This window comes from Convolutriloba macropyga, chromosome 11 (assembly GCF_964194025.1).
Source record: "Convolutriloba macropyga chromosome 11, txConMacr16.3, whole genome shotgun sequence".
NCBI classification, from domain to species: domain Eukaryota; kingdom Metazoa; phylum Xenacoelomorpha; order Acoela; family Convolutidae; genus Convolutriloba; species Convolutriloba macropyga.
The window spans coordinates 7,356,662-7,374,943 of NC_134478.1; the positions used below are offsets into that span (position 1 = coordinate 7,356,662).

The window sequence follows — 18,282 nt, forward strand, 5'->3', positions numbered from 1 at the left end:
AGAAGGTTACATAGGTGGTTATAATAGTGCTTTGATTGTGGTAATTTTACCAAAAATAAGAAACCAAAAATGCAATAAATTTTGGCGCACTTTCCATCTCTTATAAGTAAGGCTTTTTCAAAATCGTAATGGGAGCAATTGAACACGCAAAAATCAAGGAGAATTGAACACGTGAAAACAAAGTTGCTTAAAAAGTGCTGAAAAAAATCCATCAGAAGAACTGGCAGTAGAATAAACCACGTGAAAAAACTAACAGGACAAAAATGCTCAAAACTTCTTTCATGAGCAATTTATTACCAAATCTGGACGCCAAATGACAACTGAAAATTTGATCCCAGTTGGTCTTGTCTACATAATTATTAACTATTTTTAAAATTTACATTTTGCGCTGAGGCCGGGTAGCAACTCAAAATTTTTCCAATCTCCCATTAAGAAATATGCAAATAAAAAAATGCTTCCGATTTAAAAAACAACAAATATATATTTAATGGAACAATAGCAGTCAAAAATGCACAAGACTCTCTCCTTAAACTTCAAAGACTTCTCTTTACAACATGCCGTCCCCGCTTTCTGACACGCCCTGCACTATTTTGTTCAATTAAGCTTCAAAATGCCTTTGATATTGACTGATAGGCTTAAGGATTTGTTGGGATCACCTGTTTATTGAATGAAAGGCAAGTCCATCAAACTTTAAGAACCGCCTTTCGCACCTTGAGTAAAATTCTGAAACAATTTCTGTGAACCGCATACTTAGAGACTAGTGACCTGAAAGGCTCTAAGAGAAAATAATGCCCTCTGGGTGCTACCTGTTCATCCTGTCTGTAAGGACGAAAAATTGTGCGTCAGACGAAAAATTGTCAAGCGAAAAATCGCATAACATAGCAAGCAGATTGCCAGAAAAAAGCCGCAATAGCTTTGTAGATCGGCAGTCTAAAAAAAACAGTAAAAACGACAGACCAAAAATCGTCTTTTCATTGAAGGCTGATGTGTTATATTTTGATTAAAAATCTGTATGAGTTTTTGCTGCCTCTATTAGCTGCTCTCAAATAACCTTCATTGAGAGTGACACACACCCATTTGACCTTATCCATTTTGAATTGAGGTAAATAAAAGTCAACTTCAAGAAAATAAACTTCAAAGTGAGGAAGTCATTTTTGAGAGTGGCGTAAGTCACTTGTGACCAAACCTTTAATCACGCGAATGAATAAAGAACTCGCTCCACTAAGAGCGAAAAATGACGTCACGCACGCACTTCAGTTGAAATTGCATGAACGAATAAACCAAAAGCAGATTTGAAGTGGTTGTGACGTCATATGGTCGTAACAAATAACAAAAATCGCGACGACGAAATAAAAAAAAACAATAGAAGGCCAATAATAGCCCCAGCTATCGCTGTGCGGCTATTAAAAAAGGCCACAGGGCTAATATAATCGCTACAAATTCGTTTGAGAGCAAATTAACAACAAGAATTCATATAATATCACTAGCAGTTAGTCACATCCCTTCACTCTGTGGACACAATAGACAGAAAACAATCAATCATGGCATGGCGATTTGAAAGAATATAGCCAACACATAGCATGAATAGCTGCTAAAGACTTGCGTACCGCACAATCAGAATCTAATCGCGCAAATGACCTTTTTACTAGAAAGTGAGATAAGAAGCCACGCGCACAAATGCCGTCAGTGAGAGGAAGAAGTCATCCAGAAAATTTGAAGTTTCAGCTTTGATGCTGTGTGAACAAATGTAAAACCAAAAAGAGCGTCAAACAACGAAACAAAAAGAACCAGGAACTCCGCATTATAGCTATGCTCAGCTTTCAACTTCGCAGCTATAAACATCAAGCCACTATCGTCAAACCAATTGACTGTAATTCACTTTTAGAGGAATTATTTTAACAGTCAATCTAATCTTTTGATCCAGGAAATACCTTAGATATATTTAGATGCTGGGCTTCCAAATCTTTTACTAGAGTTCATTTGATACAACTACTGATATCATAGAAAATAAAACCACTTTCTGTGAACTTAATTAAGTAGTAAACTGCGGCAAAGTAGTTTAGTTGCTTAAAATTCTGAATAAGAGACCAAGCACGCTGAAGAGTATTCCAGAAAATTCGAGCAAAAAATATTGCATTAAATAAAGAAGCATTAGACAAATTTAAAAACTTAATGCAATAAGTCTTAATAATGCGCGGGCTTAATGAGGGGCTCGGGCTACTGAGGGTGGTGGGGTCAAACTTAAGACTAAGAACCGCCCCCTCAGGCCCTGAAACTGTCGCCTCAAAACAATATTGCTGAATCGGATACTTAGAGACTAGTAAGGTGTAAGGCTCTAAGAGAGCTGCTCGGCCAGTTAATGCCCTCCGAGTGCTTCCTGTTTATCCCGTTTTTGAGGACGAAAGATCAAATGAGTCAGACGAAAAATCGCGTAAAAACCACAGGACTAATGTAATTACTACAACTTCGTTTGAGAATAATTAAACGGAATGACGTTAAATTTAATTAATTTGAGGTTATAAAAGCACAGCACATGCAAAATGATTGCAAAATATGGCGCTATATCTGAATGCATTTTACATCAAACTTTGCAACAGTTTAACAAAACAAAAATTTTGCTCTCAGGTTAAGTCTACGGTTTCATAAATGCGGATACTTTAGAACCAGATTAGAAATATTTTAGCATAAGTTTCCTTCCACACAAGTAAGTGCAATTTAAAATTCACGCCTCGATAAAAATTTGGTTATCTTAATGTACAATTTTGATTTCTAAAATTTGTCTTGAGAGTCTAATAGGAAAACGGAAACGAAGGCCGATTTAACTTTCATGGCTTCGACAGCAAAATCGAACAGCAAGTTATAATCCACTGGACCAGTTCAAACAAGGCCAGAATACTCCATCCGAGCCACAAGCCCATATTTCCTCCGAGCGTCCCGAACAATAGAGGAATATTATATTTGGGCATTTCTTCGATCCTGAAAAAATTCAAGTTTTCGAAGTATATCTCAACGCGTACGAAGTTCTTTCGCAGTATTTGGCTGAGCGTTGTCGTTGCATCAGCGTGTCCGGTGGCTTTTACTGCATATTCGATGAACTTTCTAACTCTATCCGAGGGTGATCGTCGAAGAAGGTAGGCGAAATAAGGCGCATACGCTTCGGTTGGCCATTCTACACAAATCTGTTCCTTATTTATCAAAAAAATGAGTAAATTCTGAGACTATCTTCTGTCCACAATTGCCAACTCTCCGACTGTTCGTGTATTTGTATTTACCAAAATCCATTTTGTAATTTTCAAGGAAGAGCAAAGGAGGGATATTTAATTTCCAATTAGCTTGAGGTGAGGTTATTTTTCCCAATAATTCCCCCTCCCAAAAAAAGTACAATTTCAGAAATGCTTGTGCTTTTATAAAGCTAAAAACGTCTCGATAAGAAACAGATCAGATTCGCGCCTGAAGAGGAACTGGACACTTTTAAGTCTCGTTCCTGACACGGTTGCGGACATTCACACGTCCGTTTGTTCAAGCTGAAATCATTGAGAACTTGATCAACGCATTTGAACTGTTCTTTGTTCCAAGGGTCGCAATAATTCCTTGAATTGCGGGATACTTCCGGGTTTGAACTGAAGTGAAAATTGGACAATTGGCTGCAGTTACATACCAGGCTCAAAGCTGTCTCATGACAGAGTTGGGTGCAGAAAGCTTGAATGGGTACCCGGGGTTTATGAATGAGCAAGTAGATACTTAAGGAACATGCTTTCTTAACAAGCGCTCTTCAAGAGCAGCAAGACGAATTACATAGTGGTCTTAAGAAACTCAAATATAAACTTACTAAATGAATTTTACTCTAACCGTTCGTAACCGATTTCTCTTTTCAAAAAAATTTCACCGTTCATAAGCCATTTAGGTATCTAAGTTTTGTGCTCAAATTCAGCACTTTCAGAACATACAACGATTAAACAAATTCAAGATTTGTTTAAAATTATATTTAGTTTAAAAGATTTACAATTATCGTTACAATTACTTGTACCCATGAATATGTCACATTTCGATTCCTTCATAAATTAAATCATTTCCCTTTTCAAGTTATTCAACAGCCGCTCAATAATAAACCCCCCTTGGGTGTAGGTGAACATCATTGCCTCCTTAGATGCTTCTACGTTTCGAGGCCAAGAGGAGGAACAATCGGAGAAGGGCTGCTCCGCTCGGACAACCCACTCTTGCGAGAGAGTGAGGGTAGTTGCAAAGCCAGCACTCAGATACAAGGCCTGATTCCGATACAGGGAGCTGTTTTATAATAAACGCAAAGGCACTTAGGTTATCTCCCATCATATCCCACCAAAGATAGCCTCCATCATAGTGTATCTAATAATCAGAAAGGGAGGGAGCCTTTTATCCGGATTAGTTGCAAAAATTGTCATTGAGGTGCTGAGGGTGGAAAACAGCTCCCATCCTTGGTGCTAATCGGGGGGAAATCACGGGGGTTCGAGATGGTCAACCTGGCTCCCGAATTTTGCCCAAAAATTCCGATGTATTCATCCTTATCCACAAACAGGGTCAGTTTCAGACCACTATTAAAACCCGTCTTCGTGCTAGAGTACGGTTTGGTGTCGTTATATAATTGCTGAAATGCGTTGAACGCAAAACAATTTCCGAAATCTTTGTTTTGAATAGTTGTGAATATTTCATGTGAGCAGGACTTTCCATCCAAAACGCACTGCACAATAAACGCTCCTTTTTGATGTCCGTTGCCAATGATTTCTGCTTCAGAGAGTTTCACAAAATCTTTGAAGTCAGAGAAATCAGGCATGTTTGAAAGATGAACCGCCTCAAAACAGTGAATTGCCACTTTGAAGATATTTAATCAATCCCTGTCGCCAAAACAATGTATCGATGCAAAAATATCAGAGACCGCCATTTCTGTGCCATTACTGCTTTATGCAGATTGTTGGATAAAAGCATTCTCGTCAGCTAAAGTGGCAACGCTTGCAACTATTATAATCGCAACAATAGTTGATTCAAAAAAATTACCAAAGCTAGTTGTTAACACGATGCCAATATCCACAAGATTTTGACAAAATAGCTTTATCATGGCCATGTGGATGTGAAAAGCTTTGGAATTATAAGACGAAACTTCCGAAGGCGTATCTGAGCTATATCAACCGCAGTTTCAACTAGAAGGATATGTGTTCTTGGCTATTGACATGCAACTGTACTGAGTGCGGAAACATAAAAAACTCGAACTGAAGTGACTGTTAAATTTGATTTGGGAACTTAACAAGGAGGCTCGTTAATGTGCGATCGCACATAAGGTTCCGACCCGACTCATCCGCAATTTTGACATAATTGTCTACCAAATGGGGAACAGATAGAAAAACCCAAAAATTCAAGCATTTAAAAAAAATTGTGTATGAACGAAAAGATAGCCTCCAAAGCAAATAACTCATTGGAGTAAAAACTGATGCATTAGATTGATGAGATGTGCCAATATTAAGAAAGCCCGTCCAGACGAACAGCAAAATCAAACAACCACAACAAACATTAATTATATCAAAAAGGTCCGTTTTAGAAAACGAAACTTAATAACAAAGTCAAAAAGCGTCAGATAGAACTTAAACTAAACAAAATAACTTGTAATTCGCGAGAAAAGCTATGGGACCATTCCATAATAAGGCTTGGTATCAGTTAGACAACAAAGAACAAAAACAGTTGAAAATTTCACTTAATTTTTTAAAATCAATTAATTTCATCAAAGTAACGAAAAGCATTAGAAATCAACTAAAAAATCCAATAAGTTAACGGTTACCAATTGTTCTATAGAAGCACATTAAGACCTGTCGGTAATCAATTTTTTATGCGGATAAAAAAGAACAACAAATAGACAACACACAAAAACTTAATTAAAACTGGCCTGAAAACGCTTTCGATGCCGTAAAGCCCTATTTTGGCCATCAAAAAATCTTTGATTGCATTCTCCGAACAACGATAATGTAGTATGTGACCTCTCATTAATGAGACTAGACAAAAAGTAGACAGAAAAGAAAAAGGGCAAAATTAAGTAGTCCTGTTGTTTTTCGAAAAAAAGTTATTTCCGAAGTCATGAAAGCCATTAATATCCTGTAAATATCCAGAATAGACCTGTAAATATCCAGAATATGTCTTACGTCCACAAAAAGAACGTCAAATATGACAAAACCAAAAATGATTTTTCTTTTTGCGAAAATCCAATGTTGAAGCCAGTCAAGTCTTAACGAATTTTTTTAAAAACATTAGATTTTATGACATCAATCTCTTTTGACAACTTCCCTTGACACCGATAATCTCATATTTGGCCAGTAATTAACAAAACTAAGTAACAAAGACAATAAAAGGAACAATTGCGAAGTTGTTTTTCTTTAACTTCGAAAAACAATTGTTTTCAGTCATGAAAGACATTAGCTATCTACTAAAATCAGAACAACGGCTCAACTATTCTTCCACGAAAAACCCATGGAACTTATCCTTAAACAGGAAATTTCATACGACTAAAAAGACAAAGCATAAACGCCAGTTAAAGACAAAATTAAAAAATTCAGTAAAATTCGAGAAATTTAAGACGTTAATACCATAATCTATGCCTTTCAAAAACTTTGTCTGTTCAATTGTGCCTTATTTTGAACGCCAGAAATATACAGATTGTGAACTGTCAATAATGTGATAATGTGACAAAACGAAACAAAAAAACGTGAAAAATGGTAGTGTCAAAACCAGAAATCTAGTAGAGTCAAAACCATAAGTTAAGGCGTAAAACCACAATAGATATTAAATTTTAAATCAGTAGAAAGATGAAGCATTGTTTATTTGCTGACACTAAGCTACAAATTGACCAAATAAAGGAAAAATTAGAGTCGAAGATCAATACGCCATTATTTATCTAAAAATTAATTATTTTTTGAAGTCAAAACGCCCCGAAGCTTTCTAGTATAAAACTAGATGCATTAATTTGGAGCTGCATAGGAAGCCAATTGGACCTACCACTACTGAGTTTCGATTTGAAATATTCTCTTCTTTAATTAATATAGAAAGGATCGACCAGTTTTATTTTAAAGACCGACTGATTATAATCCGAATTATTTTTGGATTGTAGCTGTCCAAGATTTGTCCAAAACTAGCCCCGCTAATGCTGTTCGTTCATTAGGAACAATTATTTTTTTGAATGTTATACATATAAATAATTTGTCAGTTAAAAAATAAAAATATGCTCCGTTTTTGATAATCAACGACTAAAGTTAGAAAAAACGGCAAACTACTACTTACAGAACACTCTCAACGGAAGTTGAAGAATAAAAAGCCCCCTTTTGAGTCTACAAAGACTGTGTTAGGGGTCTTTGGTGTTCACTTCCAGTAAACTCAATCAAAGTGGACTAAAGAAGCTTATTTCGTGCTGCTTTTAATGAGAAAAGTCCGAAATTTTAAACATTTAGCCCCAATTTTGACAAACAAATAGAAATGTCAACAAAATTTTTTTTGTCTGTAAAAAGTTGAACAACGCTTTTTTAAAAAATTAGGATAATTTAGCAAAATTGACGAAATTTTTGTCAAAAATTCCGGAAAATGTGAATAAAAACGGCGGAATTCACTCTACTTTTCTCAGAAGTTTAAACCCCGATAGCTCCCTGTGAAAGTGAAAAACGAAAATCAAAAAAATCTTTCTAATTCCATATTCTACGCTGGACGAGCTTTCTAATGATACCAGTCTCAACTCTCTACGATGAATATATCGATCGGCCAAATTTGTCTGAACAAAAAAACCATTTGAGTATATAGTTCCTCCTCCCCCCCCCCCCCCCCCCCAAGAGGGGTCGGAACAAAAACTTCCCTTGGGTATTCCCTAAATCTTGTATTATTATTATTATAGCCAGACGGATGAAGAACGTGTCGCAGAAAATGTGTGCAACGAAATCGAAGATTTATCTTCCCGTACAATTTAGGTTTTATAGAATCTTCAGCTAAAAGATGTCGGTGATGTTTTATTTTAGACTTTTTAAATTTAGAGAAAAATGACAGAAACTAAAAAATATTCTGCTTATTGGAGAGCCTACACAGAAAATTTCAGACTAATGGAAAAGTTGCGCGAATTTTACTTCGGACGTTTTGTTTTTATTCTCAACCGCCCTTTCGCTTTTATTTTGACTTGTCGACTTAAAGGGCTAAACTGACTACAATTGGCTGTTTCCAGAGTTTATCACCGAAATGGGTTCGTTTACATCCTAATTCTTTTGTTTCAAAAATGTATTTTCAAAATAACTTCAATTTTATTTTTAAAAAATGCAGAATGGAGCGCAATTAATCCAGAAAATGGCAAAAAAAAAGACGGGAAGAGTTGGGTAATGTTCATAAATGTTAATTCATTTCTTATCGACTACTCTGCCTTGACCAGAAAAGAAATAGCCTTGCTTAGGAAAGGAATAAGATCGGAAAATTATTGAGAACAAAAATTAGGGCTTCACTCCGCTTCGTTTTGTACCCCTTAAGAAAGGGGGGTTTAATGAATTCCTATAATCGAGAAAAATTCCGAGAAAAATATCCAAATGTTTACTCTGGTGAAAAATTCACATTGACTTTACTCCAAGTTTCAGCAATAAAAACTAGAAGACAGTCAAATAAAAGACTGTAACACAAAAGTACAAATGAAACCTCTGCAGCATACAGAAATGGTCTTCCACAGAGGATATGGCGTACCGAAGTAAATTAATGAAAAGATCAACCTTATCATTATATTTGTTTGCAAAACTAATTTTTGTCTTAAAGTAAGCAGCAATTCGCTGGCCTCGATCCAGTCATTTTTGGTGATTTTGTCAAAGGACGCAGCAGGTACGAAGAGATTGTCATAATTCTCATTGTCACTAGAACTGTCGTAGGTGTCTGAGTCGTAGTAACCGTACATATTATATGCCGTCGTTGTAGGAAAAGTTTGATAGTCTGTTTCGATATTGACAATAGGATTGGCATTGTTTACAAAACAAAAATTGAAAATTATTGCATTTAAATCTAATTTTTTATCCGCCCTCTCACATTTTAAAACGCCACTTGGCAAAATTTTTTCTTATGACACGTTGAGTTGCCACGCTGAGTTACCATCGAGCGTAATTGCGGGCGTTTAAATAATATTTTTGAGCCAATGACCTGTTAAAGACAAACCATGGAAACCTATATTTCAGATATGTCTAAGTTGAGATCCGTTTCTTAACAGTATACATGACACTGAGACCCACCCAACATAATAAACGATAAATCGCAATCACAAACCTCACCTCGTTAACCTAAAAAAGCACGAGAACATCTCGTTCCAGAAGCTAAGCCGCGCATGACTATAAAACTCAAAATAGGGTGGTAAAACACGAGTAATTCCACCCAAAGGAGTAATTCCAAAATCTCTGCTTTAAATTTAGAATCCAGCGACAAAACCCTATTCTGTTACTGTTGACCCACAAAATGCTGCGTTCCAGCGGGTCTCGCATAATACCTTCACTGGCTATACTTTTGTAGCAAAAAATGTTCTTTTCAATTCAAGCCAACCCTGGGTATTCCGCCACCAATATGGCGGGGTAGTTGTCGCCCAGAACCCCCCTCCGCTATCTGGCGTAGTTGTAAAGCCAAAATCCCAGTCAAAAAATGACCTCTTTTTTCGATTTGCGTCCTGTGAAATTTCCTTTGAAATCGAGATCGCTTCTAGAGTGAAATTCCACCCTTTTGCGACAACGCCACCATCCGTTACAAATAAAATATGGACCTCTTCATTTGTCGAGTTCAAAACAGGAAGGTCGTTCGGCTCAATTATCCCGCAGGCTTTTCTCTTTCCATTTATTTCCAGAACAGTATTCGATCCCTTATCTGCAACCATGAGGTAATCATATGAACAGGTGATATCATCTTCGACGTCAAAGGAGTTAAAGGTAATCTGTATGAAGTGACCTTTGGGCGCTTTTATTGTATAGTCGCAGTCTAATTCATTTTTATAGTTCTCTGGAAAATAAGGGGATGTCAGAATTGTCGTTCCATTTACAAAGACGTCCCTTGACGCCGCAGGGTTTTGCCACGTGATACCAAATTTGGTCAATTTAGCCCAAAATTAAATTTGAACTAAATAAGATTGTCTGATACATCACTACAGACCATAGAATCAATCATCAGATCAATGAGAACCCCCCCCCTCCCCTCCCCCCGGTACAATGCGACGGTTTGTTTGCCATCCCCACTTTTAATCGCTCTAGAAACTATAATACAACACAAAAACAAAACATACCCGGCAGATTGCCGGAAAATAGCCGCCGTTGATTCCAATAAGCATGATTGGGATTGGACGAATAGAATATATTGAAAAAAAAAGATTTTTGTACAAAAATATTTTTTAAGTCCTTTTGTACTAACTCTGTTCATTTTGAATTGCTTTGTTTAGCAACTGATGTTCAAAATCACTTTTAGCAGAATGAGAGAAGAGAGAAACTAGCCTAGAGAAGTCAAAAAGATTTCACGCAAAGTGTCGAAAAAGCGGCAAAATGGTAAAGCGAAAAAAAGTTTGACGAAGTAAAAAAACATAGCAGGACAAGTCCTGACGTACAATTCAAAGAATTTTCATTGACTAAACAGAAAAACTAGACCAAGAATGGACTATGAGTGAATTGAGAAAACCATTTTAAAAAAAAATCAGATCAAAAAATAAGAAAAAAAAACAGAAAATCAATGTCAAAATGCCGCATGCGAACAAAAAAACACTAGCGAGAAATGAAAATTCAATTCAAACAAAAAACAAGGCCTAGAATGAGCTGTGAATGGATTGGGAAAACCATTTAGAAAAAAATCCGATCCAAAAAATCGAAAAAAAAACATGTAAAAATCAGAGTGAAATTGCCGTATGTGAACAAAAAACCACTACCGAGAAATCGAATTTTTGTTCAAACACCATTTTCTCACTCTACTTTAAAATTAGAGCGAAAAAAATTCACGCCGCAAAACCACTCGCTTTTTCGCTCCATTTCCTGTTTCGGCGTGACCAAAATCACCACTCCAATTTGACTTCAAAAATCATGAAAATGTGTGAACAGATCTTAAAAAAAAGACAGCGCCCCAATACAATTAAAATTCTTTGAATTGTAAAAAATACGAGCGCAATAATAGCCGGCTGAGAAGATGAGGGCGGCTATTAATTACCGAAAAAAGTATTTTGAGCGTTTCCAACGAGGGCAAAGCGAAAAGCGTGTTCAAAACCCCGCCTTGTGCAAGCGTGAACACATCCAATCTCGACGGTCTCATCATATCCTTCGACGACTCTACAATCAATGAGGGTGTCACAAGCCAAAGCACAGGTCATTTCTCCCGGACACTTCAAAAACCCATCAACGCAAATGTCATCGTCGTCTTCTTTGTCATTATTCTCTTCAGCTGTCCTGTTGTACTCCTTACAGACTTCGTCAGTTTCGTCGGAGTTGTCTCGGCATTCCGAAAAGCCATTACACACCCACTCTTTACATCATCATGGCATTACATCATTATTCGATGGAAAAGTGACAGAAACCAATAATGAAATTACAAAATTAGGGAAAACGATGCAATACAATACGCGTGATTGCATTTTTTATTTCTCCTGGTTGCATTTTCAGCTCTGTAAATGATAGTAAGTACTTATGCAAAAAATGCCAACTATCTATTTTTCGAACTGATGCACTCACTTTATTTCAAGCCATAAAGAGATTTGCAATTATCTCTAGAAAACAATCCCAAAAAAATAAACCGCTCCACCTCCCCTACTCAGCCTAAATCAAAATTTTTTGCATTAGTATATATTGGACAATTATCGTTATCAGTCTACCCCGAATGACTAATTTTACATTTTCGAATTTAAGTAGCGGGTCATTTCCATGAAGATCTCCATTTTCAGACTTAAGCTATAGGGTGTGTATGGGGTGGGGGAGGGGAGAGTGAGTTTTTTTCTAAAAATGCTCCCGCTTCACCAATTCCAATTCTTTAATTTTCCAATTCTCTAAACATGCTCAAAATTAAAACTCAGCCATGACGACAATTGATGAATTCTAATACCATCAGTAATACAGAATCCAGCATCCTTGCATTCAAAGCTTCCATTCAGAGACTCACAATACGCTTCGAAATCATAACCTTCTTCAGCGCCTGGAAGACTGGGGTCAGAATCGTCTGGGAATTCAGACCTCAACAATTGATTGATGTAGTCATCCAATAAGGCCAAGTCCCTCAAGTAGGAAATCCTTGACACGGCCGATTTCCTAACCATATTGTTATTGCAAAGTGTGATTGCAGGGAATTCGACTGGGTCGTCAGCTTTTTCCAAACTGATCGATACAATAACAGGGCGACTGAAGTAATCGGCGAAAGTTAAGTACGTTTGGAAGCTGCCGTGTCATAGGGAACTGTTCTCCGCCTCGCTAACTCATAGTATATGATATGTAAAATGAAAGTCGCGGTTTAGACTGCGCCAACAATCAAATCGACAGTCGGCAAAGCGACAGAACCACAAATATGAACCTAATGGAAACCCAATAAACTACAGAAAACAATGGATTACTCCAGAACAAGTCACTGAAATTGTGTCCACGCGCAAACTTGGCCTAACTTGTTTTTTAAATCAGTCAAAAGCAAATGCTTACAATTTAGTCGATCCGTATTTCTGCTACTCGCTCGAGCGATGAATACACCAAAACCTTTTTCGACACCAAAACATGACGGTTTTCAGCACAAAAAATGCGTGAGGTGTATTTTTCCTTTTTCTCTTAGCTCATTAACAAAATAGAAGCCATTATTTTTTTGAAAAAATCAAGTTTCAATCAGAAATACAGTACAGATATGTACCCTCTATTATTGTAAAATAAAAATCTGTGACCCCCCCCCCCCCCCCCCCCCCCAAACTTTTGCTGAAATAAAGTTGAATTCAGAAACCGGTCACCGACCGTCAGATTTTGAGTTATTTAAAGACAATCGTAAACAGCTTAGAGGTTAACTGCAAAAAAGAAATGGAAATTCGGTCAGACTGCAGTTTCTGCATATCTTTAGAAATGTTACTGAAGAAAATTTCGGTAAACACTAAAGTTTACATTTCTAAAGCGATCAATTAAATTGGATTACGTGCTGAAATGATGACGTGGTTCTAGCTTTCAAAAAAAGAAGCTATTTCTAGAAGGCTCAATGTACAAAGAGTTTTGAACACGCAATATCACATTGAGCAACAAATTGCCCGCCCTGCCAATATGATTTTCAGAAAAAAAGAAAAATTGTCAATATATTACTGTCAAACACTAGCAGCCAAAAAATAAAAATGGAACCGTTCTGGGACTTGAACAATCATCCTTTCTTCTTAACCACTACCCTATATCTTAGCAATAAAAAGTGGCTCTCTTCAGAAACACCGTCACCTCAAAGAAAATAACTTTGTTTCACTGTCCTTAAAAAGGTTTATTTGTTCCGACCCCTCTTGAGGAGGGAGGAACTATATACACAAATGGGTGTTTTTTTGTTCAGACAATTTTGGCCGATCGATATATTCATCGTAGAGAATTAGAAAGCTCGCCCAGCGTAGAATATGGAACTAAAAAGATTTTCGGTATTTTCGTTTTTTACAGCGAGTTATCGAGGTTTAAACTTCTGAGAAAAGTACAGTGATTTCCGTTGTTTTTACTCACATTTTCGGAATTTTTGCCCGAAATTTTGTCAATTTTATTAAAATTTCTTAAAATTTTGAACAATAGTGTTGTAGACTTTATTTTTAAAGACAGCAAAATATTGTCGACTATTGTTATTCAAATTTTTTGTCAAAGTCAAAATTTCTGGCGAAAAATTTCAAAATTCAGCCGTTTTCATCAAAAACAGCACAAGATAAGATCCTGTAGTCCTTTTTCAAGAAATTTGCCGGAATTACACACCCACACACCACTCAGACAATCTTTGTAGATTCAAAAGGAGGCTATTCTTACCTCAATTTTCGTTGAGAGTGCTCTGTAATTAAAACTTTACTGTTTTCTGCTAACTTTAATCGTTGATTATCAAAAACGCAGCATTTATTTTTGATTTTTTAACTAACAAATTATCTTTATCAATAACAATTGAAAAAAACTGTTCCTAATGTAAGAACAGAATTAGCAGGACTTTCGGACCAACCTTGGATTGTTACAATCCAAAAAGAGTTGCGATTGTAATCAGTCTTACAAAAAAAATCGATCTTTTTCAAATTAATTAAAGATCAGAACATTTTAAATCCAAGCTCAGTAGTGATAGGTCCAAATTAATGCTTCTAGTTTTGACTTTTAAAAATCATAAGCTTATGGTCGTTTTGACTGTTAAAATTATTTGATTTTTAAATAAATAATGGCTTATTGAACTTTGACTCTATTTTTTCTTAATTTGGTCAAATTGTAGCTTAGTGTCAGCAAAGAAAGAACGCGTATTCATTCCGCTGATTAACAAATTCATTTTTATTGCCTTAAGTTATGTTTTTCTGGCTTTGATACTAATAGATTTCATTCTTTTTATTTTGTTTATAGGTATTTGCCCAATTTTCACAGTTTCTATTTTGGTCACATTACCAAATTATTGAAAGTTCATATATGACATTATTGGGCTTAAATAAAGGCCAAAATTGAACATATTAAGCCCTAAGAGATGAAGATTATGTTTTTAACGGCTTTGACACTACTTTCTTGAACAATTTAATCAAATTTTTTAATTTTGTCTTTAACTATTTTTTCTTACTTCGTCTTTATAATCGTATGAAATTTCCTGTATAATGACGGATTTCATTGGCTTTTTATGAAGGAATAAATGGGTCTATCATCTGGTTTTAGTAGATAGCTGCTGGCTTTCATGACTTGATTTCAACATGAAAACAATTGTCTAAAATTAAAAACAAAAAAAAAACACTTAATTTCACATTTTTTTCTTATTGTCTATTTGTAACCTAGTCTTGTTATTGACAGGTCAGATATGACATTATTTCAGTCCACGGAAGCTGACAAATAGGGATTGGTGTCAACAAATCCAATGTGTTTAAATAATGCGTTATAATTTACTGGCTCTGAAACGGGTTTTTCACAAAATTGATTTTTGAGTTTTGTCATTTATGAGGTTCTTATTGTAGACGCAAGACAAATTCTGGATAAATTCAGATCTCAATTGTTTCCTTTAGACGAATAAACGAATTAATAATTCCTTTTTGTACTTAATGGCTTTCATGACTTTGGAAGTGCTTTTGTATCGAAAAAAAAACGAAAGTATTACTCAATTTTGCCCCTTTGTTTCATTTTTTTTTACTTGTTGCCTAGTATCATAAATGAGAGGTCACATACTACATTATTGATATTAGACGAAGGCGCAATCGAACAAATTGTTAGGGCCAAAAATGGCTTTACGGCTTCGACAGCGTTTTCTGGCAAGTTTTAATTGGCTTTTTGTTGGTTGTCATTTTGTTGTTCTTTTTTAACCGCATAAAAAATTGAAGCATAACCGACTAACGTGGAGCGAATTACTCTCACACGACCGGCGAGCGGTTGGCTTCGTCAGTAGCTAGCCACGGGGGGGGGGTGCACCGGGGGCTGATGGGGAGCAACACTGGGTTGGGGGGACAGCGCGGTGGGGGTGAAGGCAATGGTGGGGGTGGGGGGTGTCTCAACCTCTAAGAACCGCCCTTCACACCATAAGTATCAGTATAAGTTTCAAAATAAGTTTGAGCTGAAACAGAGCTGAAAGGCTCTAAGAGCACTTAATGCCCGCTGGGCGCTACCTGTTTATCCCGTTTTTGAGGACGAAAAGTCAAAAGCATCAGACAAAAAATCGGTCAAGCGTTTTCGACAGCGATTTCTGACAAGTTTTAATTGGCTTTTTGTTGTTTGTCATTTTGTTGTTCTTTTTTAACCGCATAAAAATTGAATAAAGACAGGTCTTCATGCCATTCTATAGAAGCATTGGTAGTTGTAAACCTATGGGATAATTCTTCCCGGTAATTGACGCGCATAATTAATCAACTATACGAAAAAAAATTGCTATACCTAATTATAAAACAATGCTGTCGAAAGACAGGCGGGGCAATTTAATTCAGAGAGGGCTGCAGCCTAAATAAGCTTTAGGCTGCATAAACAACCGTTGCGCCCTAAATAAACTGTAGGCTGCAAAGGGTGCAAAAAGAACCGACAGGGGAGGAATTCGCACCAGCGACCACCCGGATGGCACTCTGACACCTTAACCACACAGCTATACCTCCTTTGGTGTCGCACTTACTTTCGCCTCAATACGAGAAACGGACTTAATTTTTGAATGACAGCAATTCAGATCACGCAAAATCAAGAAGTCAAGCGTCAAAAAATCACAAGAGAGCAGAGAATGTTCTGGAAGAAAACCGCAAACACGGTCAAGCAAAAAACTTAGATAAACAACACAAACAAACACACGTTTACAATAATAGGACAAAAACTGCGCTCGAAAACACTTAAACACAAAATAGAAAAAGCGGCGAAAGCAAAGCGAAGCAAAATTATTTAGAGGTAATAAAAACAAACAAAAATAGGAGCGCAATAATTGCCGACCGACTCAAGCAAGTGCACAAGGAGTTGTGACTTCGATATAGTTACATTGACAAAATTTCTGAAATTCTGACATCAAATTTCAAAGGTTTATTAAAAGTAGGTTTTCACTCTGAAAAAAAAACATTTCCGGCATCAGATATGAAAGCACGAAATTTAAGTTCTTCAAAACTGTCCAGAAATTGAAGCATGCACTTTCAACAAATTAAAATTCAGCTAGAAAACTTTTCTACGTTCACAAAAATAAATCGTCGTATTAATATGTTGAGTAATAAGAAATCTTAATCTGAAAACAGTTCCCTGAGCAAGGTCAGAAATGATAGGTAAGCAATGCCCCACATGATGGGTAGAAAGCCCCAATTGAAGGTCAATTGTGGCATCACGGCCTGGGAGAAACTCTGCGTTGTCAGCAAAATTAACTCGCATTTTGTCAGCTTTCGCATTTCCTTTCGAATTCCATCGGGCGGCGATCGCTTTGTTGCTGGCTGTATCTTCGGTGTATAATCATTTTGGTCAAAATCAGGTGCTTGGTCCGGTATATTGTTTTGTGACATTCCTGTTTGTTGCCGTGCTTCGTTTACAGCGTGAACCGGCGTCATCTCGGTAAAGCCGATTTTTTGCAATGTATAAGCACAAATTTGTATATAAAATTACTAATATCTAGTTTTAGAACGCAAATCGTCAGCTCAACAAAACTGACTTCTCTGAAGTAAAATTCTCAAACTTTAGTTAAATCTTAAATTTTCAAATTTGAGGCGAATTCAATCTAATGGTTAAAAGTAACTCCCCTTTCATGCTTATAGAAATGCCATTCAGAAATGCAATCTCAAAAGTTCTCTGCTAAGGCTTAAACTCTTGTATATAGTAGTGAAGATTCTTAAACTTCCTATCAAGAACTCTTACCAAGTAATTATTAAACTTTCTATTTTGCTTGCACTACAAGTACTATGAGTACTCTCATTCACAAAATATTCCGGAATGTATAAACCACACAAAATGAGCGAGTAGACGAAAAAAAATTTTAAAAATAGAAAAATTGGGTCAAAAATTTTTTGTAATTTTTCCCAGTTTATAATTCCAGCACTGCATTTAACATATATGGCTATAACCGATTAGAAAAAAAAACCTATATAAACCTATTAAATTGATAGTCTCAATTCTTGATTCCAATTTCCTTATGTGCTACTGATGACGGTTACTTTTTGAGGAAATTTTAAAGAACCGGCAAAGAGAACGGGTGTGATTACATCGAGAACAGTATCATGACTTAAACCATTTTATAATAAAGTTATCAACGTTCTTTTTTATAATTTAAAAACACAAAAATTTGAAGACTTGAAAGGTTATATGCTTCTCGGAAAAACCTGCACGCGAAATAAACACCAATACTAACATTGAATTGCGATTGGGATCATTTTATTTCAAGAACCACGGGCAACTAAGTCATGGCCATGGGATGCGCTAAATGCTCAGCTTTTTAAAAGTCTAGTGGGAGTTTATTTCCGTGGTGGTATTTTTCCTTGGGGGTACTTCTCGCCTGAATTTAGATTAGGGAACCCGTCTGTATATGATACCTCAAAAAGCGTGAAACCATTGCTATCGTAGTGTTGAAGTAAGCAAATGTCACATTGCTTTTGTTCATAAAATTGTAAAATCTACTTTTCAAACATTCGGCCATTGTCAATCTATTTAAATTATAACATATCGA

At 36.3% G+C, this 18,282-nt stretch overlaps 2 protein-coding genes across 2 annotated transcripts in view; both read right to left on the reverse strand.

The window, feature by feature from the left end:
* The window catches only part of LOC142349632 (uncharacterized), a 116,864-nt gene that overhangs the window by 13,443 nt on the left and 85,139 nt on the right, over positions 1-18,282 (reverse strand). The window lies entirely within an intron of this gene.
* On the reverse strand, positions 2,054-17,504 carry LOC142349393 (uncharacterized). The gene is made up of 9 exons (XM_075400923.1): positions 16,869-17,504; positions 12,073-12,401; positions 11,250-11,499; positions 9,556-10,052; positions 8,807-8,958; positions 4,453-4,825; positions 4,069-4,267; positions 3,451-3,740; positions 2,054-3,169 (listed from the first exon to the last, which is right to left on the reverse strand). Exons 1-9 carry the CDS (start codon positions 17,171-17,173, stop codon positions 2,826-2,828), a joined length of 2,739 nt encoding a protein of 912 aa, XP_075257038.1. The 5' UTR covers positions 17,174-17,504; the 3' UTR covers positions 2,054-2,825.

Bases quoted from the DNA above. Each gene is read 5' to 3' on its own strand.
- LOC142349393 (XM_075400923.1), bottom strand. From the start codon at position 17,173: ATGACGCCGGTTCACGCTGTAAACGAAGCACGGCAACAAACAGGAATG. The intron at 8,959-9,555 runs GTTGGCTTGAAT...ATATCGAAACAG, and splicing joins TTGGTGGCGGAATACCCAGG to ACTATCAAACTTTTCCTACA. The intron at 4,268-4,452 runs AGGATGGGAGCT...TGTATCGGAATC, and splicing joins TTTCCCCCCGATTAGCACCA to AGGCCTTGTATCTGAGTGCT.